At 43.0% G+C, this 10615-nt stretch overlaps 1 protein-coding gene across 7 annotated transcripts in view; it reads left to right on the forward strand.

Annotated features, from left to right (window-relative positions):
• The window catches only part of elavl2 (ELAV like neuron-specific RNA binding protein 2), a 50817-nt gene extending 41379 nt beyond the window's left edge, over positions 1–9438 (forward strand). For all 7 annotated transcript variants that reach the window (XM_031832595.1, XM_020491733.2, XM_020491732.2 and 4 more), the window contains one exon: positions 6694–9438. In XM_031832595.1, coding sequence (XP_031688455.1) covers positions 6694–7024 — 331 coding nt within the window. In that variant the 3' untranslated portion in view covers positions 7025–9438. The remainder of the gene's footprint in view (positions 1–6693) is intronic.
• The last annotated feature ends 1177 nt before the right edge of the window (positions 9439–10615 follow it).

Genomic DNA, 10615 nt, shown 5'->3' on the forward strand with positions numbered 1-10615 from the left:
ATGGCGGGATGATTTTGACAGGGGGAAGCAGGATTTTGTTGGCCTGATTTTTAGATACGTTTCTGCGTATATCTTCCAGTATTTTTTTGGGGAAAGCTATTTAGTCAACTTGACTATAATTTATATATACATGCAGCTTCTCTTTTGTCATTATGTTGCCCTGCAAGACTAAATAAACCCTTGCTCACCAGAATGATAGAATGAATGCTTCAATCTAGTTCACATCTGTAAAGTTCTGTGATCTCTGCTTCTTTCGCGGAACAAAGACGTTTAGGGACCGGGGAGACAATGCAACCCCCCCAAAAAAATGTTGGTGCGAAATGGCATCAGTTTGACCGGTTGTAAGGTCATAGAAAGCTTTGAAAATGACCCAACATGTTTCTGATAAGATTTCAGTTTGGCTTGGATACATATTTTTTATTTTGTGTTAATATTTTTCAATCAGCTTTTATGATGCTGATAAAAGTTGCACGTCAACACAGATGTTTATGAACTAAACATTCAAAATGTTGAATGAATTAAACCTTTGTCTCCCACTCCTGTTCCAGAGTCAACATTTGGTGTAAAATGTTATTCTGCAGGAGTTAATATTAAGGCTGTGAGAGTTTATAGACCTACAGTCAGTGTCCAGATATCAGTTTCCATTTCAACCCATCTGAACAGTAGGCTACAGTTCCCTTAAGGTGCCGTAGGCCTATTTGAAGTCCCCCATCTTGATTGTTTAAATTTGTATAGCGCTTCACAATCACACACAAAAATAGAAGAGAACACCTTTATTTAACCAGGTAGGCACCGCCATCATCCTCTTTTACCCCTTAAAATCTTTCCCCAAACATTACTGTTCTGAGCCTCCCTCCTTTTCAACTCTCCATTCCACAGGCTTTCTCTTATTGAATTAAATGTTGACGTTGTCCTTTTTTTTTTTTTATACCTCTGTGGATGGACATGAACCTTTTCTTCCTCGTTCCCAAAAGTATTTGGTGTGTAGGTTACTGGGCCCCATGTACAGTTATTCTCTAAAGCTCAGACTCACTAATACCAGATAGACTTCACTAATGAAACCGAAAACTTCAATGTAGCCTATAGATAGAAATTGCACAAGAACGTGATGTTTTTCAAAGTTTTATTTTTTCGGGATTCGACTCGCCCCACGGATATCACCGTAGGAACTGCGGGTCAACCCGCGCATCGTGTGTGTGTGTGAAGGAGAGCCGGTCAGGGGGCGAACACGCTGCTGGGTTCTGAGGGTGATTCACGCTGGCAGGAGAGATGCCAGTGAAGGGGTCACATGTCAGACAGTGAGTGCCTACCTGATCCTATAATCCCGGGCACTCTTTCTGCCTCTCTCACTCCTCCTTTCTCTCTCGCTCTCACTCCGCCTTTCTCTCTTGCGCGCGCTCTACCTCTCGCGCTCTTACCTTGATCCATTATTGACAATCGTGTCCCGTTTTTAAACAACCGAGACGGCAGTGTCAGCCGCCTCTCAGGAACTTGACTCCAATCTGGCATTTTGTTTCCGCTTCATTTCACCCCCCCCTTTCTTCCAGAAGTCTGATTGAAGTTCAAGCCTTCTGAAGGCTCTCCTTTTCCTTCACTGGTAGACTTGTGATTTCTTACTGCTCGTGGGCTGGTGTCTTGGTTCCGTGATGCTCTGAGCACACCTGTCATGATGCATGTTCCCAGAGAGGACAACTGAAGCAGCTCATCTCATCTGACAACTGCGGAAATAATTCATGCTCTCCTGTGCACTTTGCTTTTTTTTTCTCTCTCTCTCAAACTGCAAAACCACGATTACCTATGAGCTGAGATTTCAGGGGACTTCATTATTGTCTTTGTAACCTGAAATGGTGGGATTTCCTTCCTGGTTTTGTGCTATTTAGGATGTATCCCATTTTCTTCCTTCTCCCCCCTTAAGGTGGTCAAGTGGCAATGAGAAAGTAGGGTTATGGTGGTTTAATCGGTTAGTCACCGAAAATACATTTGCTTTTGGGTTAATATGTATCATTTAGTGAAGTTAAATTGATGTGTGTATTTTTGCTAATCGTCATGCATTTTTATCTATCAGAGCCTAATTTGAGAGGATTATTACCTGTCAGACCGTGTACAGAGCCTAGTTATAAACTCAGCAAAAAAATATCCTCTCACTGTCAACTGTGTTTATTTTCAGCAAACGTAACGTAAATATTTGTATGAACATAAGATTCAACAACTGAGACAAACTCGAAGTTCCACAGACATGTGAGTAACAGAAATGGAATAATGTGTCCCTGAACAAAGTGGGGGTCAAAATCAAAAGTAACAGTCAGTATCTGGTGTGGCCACCAGCTGCATTAAGTACTGCAGTGCATCTCCTCCTCATGGACTGCACCAGATTTGCCAGTTCTTGCTGTGAGATGTTACCCCACTCTTCTACCAAGGCACCTGCAAGTTCGCTGATATTTCTGGGGGGAATGGCCCTAGCCCTCGCCCTCCGATCCAACACGTCCCAGACGTGCTCAATGGGATTGAGATCCGGGCTCCTCGCTGGCCATGGCAGAACACTGACATTCCTGTCTTGCAGGAAATCACACACAGAACAAGCAGCATGGCTGGTGGCATTGTCATGCTGGTGGGTCATGTCAGGATGAGCCTGCAGGAAGGGTACCACATGAGGGAGGAGGATGTCTTCCCTGTAACGCACAGCGTTGATTGCCTGCAATGACAACAAGCTCAGTCCGATGATGCTGTGACACACCATGACGGACCCTCCACCTCCAAATCGATCCTGCTTCAGAGTACAGGCCTCGGTGTAACGCTCATTCCTTCGACGATAAACGCAAATCTGACCATCACCCCTGGTGAAACAAAACCACAACTCGTCAGAGAAGAGCACCCTTTGCCAATCCTGTCTGGTCCAGCTACGGTGGTTTTGTGCCCATAGACAACGTTGCCGGTGAAGTCTGAGGACCTGCCTTACAACAGGCCTATAAGCCCTCAGTCCAGCCTCTCTCAGCCTATTGCGGACAGGCTGAGCACTGATGGAGGGATTGTGTGTTCCTGGTGTAACTTGGACAGTTGTTGCCATCCTGTATCTGTCCCGCAGGTGTGAAGTTCGGCTGTACCGATCCTGTGCAGGTATTGTTACACGTGGCCTGCCACTGCGAGGACGATCAGCTGTCTGTCCTGTCTCCCTGTAGTGCTATCTTGGGTGTCTCACAGTACGGACATGGCAATTTATTGCCTTGGCCACATCTGCAGTCCTCATGCCTCCCTGCAGCATGCCTAAGGCATGTTCACGCAGATGAGCAGGGAATCTTTCTGGTTGGTGTTTTTCAGAGTCAGTAGGAAGGCCTCTAGTGTCCTAAGTGTTCATAACTGTGAGCTTAATTGCCTACCCTCTGTAAACTATTAGTGTCTTAACGACCGTTCCACAGGTGCATGTTCATTAATTGTTTATGGTTAATTGAACAAGCATGGGAAACAGTGTTGTAACTTCACAGATCTTCATTGTAAAGTGTTATTTGAATGTTTACGAATTATCTTTGAAAGACAGGGTCCTGAAAAAGGGAAGTTTATTTTCTTTGAGTTTAGGAGCGGAATAGTCTACCAACTGTCAGACAGCATACAGAGACTAGTTATAGTGGAGGAATAGTCTACCACCTGTCAGACAGAGACTAGTTATAGGAGAGGAATAGTCTACCACCTGTCAGAAAGCATACAGAGACTAGTTATAGGAGAGGAATAGTCTACCAACTGTCAGACAGCATACAGAGACTAGTTATAGGAGAGGAATAGTCTACCACCTGTCAGACAGCATACAGAGACTAGTTATAGGAGAGGAATAGTCTACCACCTATCAGACAGCACCAGAGTAGATCTTCAAAAGGTCTGTAGGCTACTGTAGTGAAGTCTGCTTTTATCAGCCCAGTCATTGGTCAGCCCAGTCATTGGTCAGCCCAGTCATTGGTCAGCCCAGTCATTGGTCAGCCCAGTCATTGCACAACAAATAACCATTTCTAGATGCAATCGAGTGTTAACTTTGATGGCCATGATAAAAATAAAAAAAAGGAGCTATTTATTATTTTTCAGTCTCAACTTGTAATTAAACCACGCCTCCCATTCGCCTGAATAGGGTTGCAACCATAGCCTGCCTACCGTTGACTCTCAGCGCATCACCCACTGCTTGACCACTTTGCACTGGGAGCTTGAGAGGCAGTGTAATTGTTTTGAAACCTCAATGTTTTAATTTAAATAAGTAGCCTAGTGAAGGTCCATCCACAGAAACATGGAGGCAGTTATTGTTTTATTATGCCATTTAACTGGCATTTCTCTCCTATTGGTTTTCAGATCAACGTTCTTTCAATTGCCCAGAAGCCAAAAGGCACAATGCTGGTCATATTAGCAACCCATCGTAGTTGTTGGTATTAGCAACCCATCGTAGTCGTTTAGTACCTTGAGCCACACTCAAGGTACTAAACGATATCATAACCGCCATCGATAAAAGACAGTACTGTGCAGCCGTCTTCATCGACCTTGCCAAGGCTTTCGACTCTGTCAATCACCATATTCTTATCGGCAGACTCAGTAGCCTCGGTTTTTCGGATGACTGCCTTGCCTGGTTCACCAATTACTTTGCAGACAGAGTTCAGTGTGTCAAATCGGAGGGCATGTTGTCCGGTCCTCTGGCAGTCTCTATGGGGGTGCCACAGGGTTCAATTCTCGGGCCGACTCTTTTCTCTGTGTATATCAATGATGTTGCTCTTGCTGCGGGTGATTCCCTGATCCACCTCTACGCAGACGACACCATTCTATATACTTTCGGCCCGTCTTTGGACACTGTGCTATCTAACCTCCAAACAAGCTTCAATGCCATACAACACTCCTGCCGTGGCCTCCAACTGCTCTTAAACGCTAGTAAAACCAAATGCATGCTTTTCAACCGGTCGCTGCCTGCACCCGCATGCCCGACTAGCATCACCACCCTGGATGGTTCCGACCTAGAATATGTCGACGTCTATAAGTGCCTAGGTGTCTGGCTAGACTAAACTCTCCTTCCAGACTCATATCAAACATCTCCAATCGAAAATCAAATCAAGAGTCGGCTTTCTATTCCGCAACAAAGCCTCCTTCACTCACGCCGCCAAGCTTACCCTAGTAAAACTGACTATCCTACCGATCCTTGACTTCGGCGATGTCATCTACAAAATGGCTTCCAACACTCTACTCAGCAAACTGGATGCAGTCTATCACAGTGCCATCCGTTTTGTCACTAAAGCACCTTATACCACCCACCACTGCGACATGTATGCTCTAGTCGGCTGGCCCTCGCTACATATTCGTCGCCAGACCCACTGGCTCCAGGTCATCTACAAGTCCATGCTAGGTAAAGCTCCGCCTTATCTCAGCTCACTGGTCACGATGGCAACACCCATCCGTAGCACGCGCTCCAGCAGGTGTATCTCACTGATCATCCCTAAAGCCAACACCTCATTTGGCCGCCTTTCGTTCCAGTACTCTGCTGCCTGTGACTGGAACGAATTGCAAAAATCGCTGAAGTTGGAGACTTATCTCCCTCACCAACTTTAAACATCAGCTATCTGAGCAGCTAACCGATCGCTGCAGCTGTACATAGTCTATTGGTAAATAGCCCACCCTTTTTCACCTACCTCATCCCCATACTGTTTTTATTTATTTACTTTTCTGCTCTTTTGCACACCAATATCTCTACCTGTACATGACCATCTGATCATTCATCACTCCAGTGTTAATCTGCAAAATTTTAATTATTTGCCTACCTCATGCCTTTTGCACACATTGTATATCGACTCCCCCTTTGTTTTCTACTGTGTTATTGACTTATTAATTGTTTACTCCATGTGTAACTCTGTGTTGTCTGTTCACACTGCTATGCTTTATCTTGGCCAGGTCGCAGTTGCAAATGAGAACTTGTTCTCAACTAGCCTACCTGGTTAAATAAAGGTGAAATAAATAAAAATTAGATTCCTCTATTTCTTAACCTAGGATTTTCATGTCACGTGGAATTACTCGTGTTGTGTTGTTTTTAGAATGTGGTCTTCCTCTACGTTGCATTTTGACATGCTTAATAGTAGGCTATATAGTCTTTTAACTAAGACCGATAGGCTTGCTATTGTTGTTGGTTTCTATTAAGCTGTTTGTGGGGAAAAATGTCCAGTCCATGTATACACGCATAGTATCAGAGAGGGCGAAGCGAGAGATTTCATGCTCACCAAAATCTGTCCTGAAATAAGCTCATTTGCGTTTCTATAGGCTTATTTGGTGCGTAAGCTTGTCACCTGCCTTCCTCCTTGGGTCGGGAAACATTAAGCATTGTGTCATTTATATACAGGTCTCTGATTAGTATTTTCTGTTGGTCACTTCATTTTACTGTTGATTGGTTTAATGAGGGTCAGTTTTGTCAGCAGTTAAATTGACCAAAATGGTCATCCCTAAATGAGGTACGTTTTGGCTCAACCTTAAATGTGGTCATAAACATGCAGTTGCAAGTGATTGTGTCAAGTGAACATTTAGTTTTTGTGCAGTTATATAAACCTAAAAGCTATTTAATGAGTTCAATGAAAAGTCACTGAAATGCAGTACTGTATTTCATGACAAATAATACTGTCACCACCTTCAATGATGCTTGTCTGCTGTCTGGGTTTTGTACTGACCCGTGCTTGTCTTTGTTTTTTACAGCCGGTTCTCCCCCATGGCCATCGATGGGGTAACCAGCCTGGCTGGCATCAACATCCCAGGGCACGCGGGCACCGGCTGGTGCATCTTCGTCTATAACCTGGCTCCGGATGCAGATGAAAGCATTCTGTGGCAGATGTTTGGGCCGTTTGGCGCCGTCACAAACGTCAAGGTCATCCGGGACTTCAACACAAACAAGTGCAAAGGGTTCGGATTTGTCACCATGACTAACTACGACGAGGCAGCCATGGCCATCGCCAGCTTGAACGGATACCGCCTCGGGGACAGAGTTCTGCAAGTCTCTTTCAAAACCAACAAAACGCACAAAGCCTAATCTCCATCTCGGATTGTTTATAGAAAACTCTACAGAAAATGGAAAAAACCTAAAATGGAAACCTACTGACCGTAAAACTTTCTACATTAGTAAAAACATCTTTGTAAATCAGTGTTACGAAGGGAAACTATACTTAGCGTCCAAATGTGTTAATTTCTTTTCCTTCATTGCTAGGCTTTGAAACTTCTTAAAATACTTTGCGGTAAACCAGAAAAAAAATAGTGCAGGTTTTCACGCCTGTCTTTAAAGCTGGACCTTTTAAAATGTTACTAAAGGTTTCTTAGTTTCTTTTGTTTTGTTGCACATCTGCTGTAAAAAAAAAAACAGGAAGTTTTGTAAGGCTTTGTGTAGTGATATTTTTCTTTTTGTATTTTTTTTCTTTCTTCTGTGTCTTGATTTGCCTTGGTGCTTTTTGCGTCTTAAGTGGTTAACGAAGTATTTATTTTTGATTTATTCCGTAAAAAAAAAAAAAAAAAAAAAAAATGTTAGTATTATGTTTATTGTAATATGAGTTAGTTAGTTATTGGTTGGCTGCATAATATTGCTTATTGTAAAGTTTAATGGAGAAAAACACACAAATATCTTAAAGCAGTATACCTTGCCAAAGAGCTAAGAACCTCTTTGATGTGGGTTTAAAAAAGCATCTATTTTTATAAAAAGACAAATTTGGAGAAACTTTTTACTGGACCTGGAAAAAATATTTTGACTTGGGATACTTTGAGAAATATCTTCATATGACACCTTACCAGGAAGTTTGCAGTGGTTGACATTTCTGGAGAGATTTCTGATGTAAAAAGATACCTTTTTGAGATCTTTGTATTATCTTTTGATTCTAGAATCAATGGCAGTGATGGTTTCATTTTGTATAATCGTCTTTGGGGTTGTCCGATCATCCTGGCTATTATGACTAGCAACTCCCATTCACTTTTCATTTTGGAAATTCAGACAGAAAAAAATAATCCGAAGGTTTATTTGCAAAAGTGCATGCAAAATTATACTGGAAATACCTTCAAGGTAAAGGGGTTGGGGGATAAAAAATAAAAAAAATCAGTTCTTCCTAAAGAATTCCCTTCAGACAGAGCTCATGGTGGTTTGTGGTGTACTTACTATATAATTTACTCCATTTTGTCTTTATAGTAAACAAAGGTTTTTACCTACTTTGTATGAAAGGAGGGAGAGGACAAGCTGACGAAGGCAGCTGATTTAAGTAAACTAGTTTGAATGAACGATGGGGAAGATTACTCCTGGACTTTAGTGCAATGTAAATAAGTCCTTTTTTATGTTGACTATTTAGCTAGCAGATTTGTTCTTTTTTGGGAGGGGGGGGGGGACTTTATGGCAAAGTGCTTATTTTTATTTGATTAACTACAGTGTGATTTACAGATTTTTTTTTTTTTTTCAGGGGAGATATTGCCTTACTTTGATTTCAGTTCGACTTTGAAAGTTCACATTCAGTTAAAATACTTGATTTGTTGTCCTATGGACTAGCATTACAGTGTCAGATTTGTTGGTGATTTGGTCTTTAGATGGTCTTGCTTCTGCTATTAAGAAAACTATAGACATTTAAGTTGGTTTGTTTTATATATATATATAGATATATATAGATATATATTTATGTGGTAAAGAATGGATATAAACCTGTTTTAGCTTTCTGATTTTCTTTCATTCATATATATGTAATGCATAATAACCTGTCTTTAAAAATCGTAAAAGGTGTGTGTGTGTATATATCGCTCTATTCACTTGAAGTGGTTCCGTGACCATATCAGAAAGGGTTGCAACAGATTGCCGAACAACATCTTTCTTCTCTCGAACAGAGTCTGATCAAGCCCTTAGATGCACTGAGTACTGCACCTGCATCCTGCTTTGTCTTGAGCTCATTTACTAGTCATGCGTCTCCTTATCGAGCAGTGTGCTGTGCATTATATATATATATATATATATATATATACATTTATATATTTACCAACTGCTTTTCTTAGACTTTTATTTGGTTCTTTTTAATTTTTTTGTTTACTTGTACAAGTTCAATTTTGATTATAGATTAGCTGTGACATTGCTGCTGTGGGGGAGGGGGGGGGCCCCGCCCATTTTGTTCATGCCCGGCCTCTCACGGGTCTTGATTGAGGATACCGGACCCGAGGGGGCTCTCTGACGATCTAGGCATGGCAAAATGAGCCCCCCCCCCCCCCCCCCACCACTTTATTTAAATTCTAAATGTGAGGATTACTATTTATTTGAAGTTGTACAGTATTACTTGGTTCCACAGCGGTTTTTTTGGGGGGGGGGGGGGGGGGATAGAATATATCTTGAGTATTTAAGAGGATGTACATGTTATTTTCTTTGTTTGGAATACTTTGTAATTTTTTTTTTTCATGTTCAGTACATCAATAAATCCGTTGGAGGGAAATGCAGCCCTGTGGATGGACCCTGTGTGTTCAGCACCCCCCCCCCCCCCCCCCCCCCCACACATGTCTCATATTACACTACACGACCAACAGTATGTTGACACCTGCTCGTCAAAAAAATATCTCATTCCAAAACCAGAGGCATTAATATGGTGTTGGTCTCTCCCCTTGGCAGCTATAACATCCTCCACTCCTCTGGGAAGGTTTTCCACTAGGTGCTGGAACATTGCTGTTGTGGACAGCAGCAAGAGCGTTAGTGACTGTCAGGGATTGATGTTGGGGCGATTTACGACTGGCTCAAAATCAGCATTCCAATTCATCCACAAAGGTGTTCGAAGGGGGTTGAAGTCAGGGCTTTGTGCGCAGGCCAGTCAAGTTATTCCACACCGATCTCGACAAACCATTTCTGTCACTTCGTCATGCTGAAACTGGCTTAGGGCCTTCCCCAACTGTTGCCACAAAGTTGGAAGCACAGAATCATCTAGAATGTCATAGTATGCTGTAGCGTTAAGATATCCCTTCACATAAACTAAGGGGCGTAGCCTCTACCAAACTCTACAGTTGGCACTTTTGCATTGTGGCAGGTAGTGTCTCCTAACATCTGCCGAACTCGGATGCATCCGTCAGACTGCCAGATGGTGAAGTGTGATTCATCGCTCCAGAGAAAGGCGTTTTCACTGCTCCCGAGTCCCAATGGCGGCGAGCTTTGCACCACTCCAGCCGACGCTTGACATTGAGCACAGGGGTGGATCTTAGGCTTGTGTACGTGCGGCAGCTTGGCTACGGAAACCCATTTCATTGAAGCTCCCGACGAACAGTTCTGCTTTCGGGTTGTTGCTTCAAGGCAGTTTCGGAACACCTATAGTGAGTTGGATAACAATAAAAATACACGCTTCAGCACTTCGGGTTGTCCACGCTCTGTGAGCTCGTGTTGCCTAATTCTTCAGCACTTCGGGTTGTCCACGCTCTGTGAGCTCGTGTTGCCTAATTCTTCAGCACTTCGGGTTGTCCACGCTCTGTGAGCTCGTGTTGCCTAATTCTTCAGCACTTCGGGTTGTCCACGCTCTGTGAGCTCGTGTTGCCTAATTCTTCAGCACTTCGGGTTGTCCACGTTCTGTGAGCTCGTGTTGCCTAATTCTTCAGCACTTCGGGTTGTCCACGTTCTGTGAGCTCGTGTTGCCTA

Source organism: Oncorhynchus kisutch, linkage group LG9 (genome assembly GCF_002021735.2).
Source record: "Oncorhynchus kisutch isolate 150728-3 linkage group LG9, Okis_V2, whole genome shotgun sequence".
In the NCBI taxonomy this organism is placed as follows: Eukaryota; Metazoa; Chordata; class Actinopteri; order Salmoniformes; family Salmonidae; genus Oncorhynchus; species Oncorhynchus kisutch.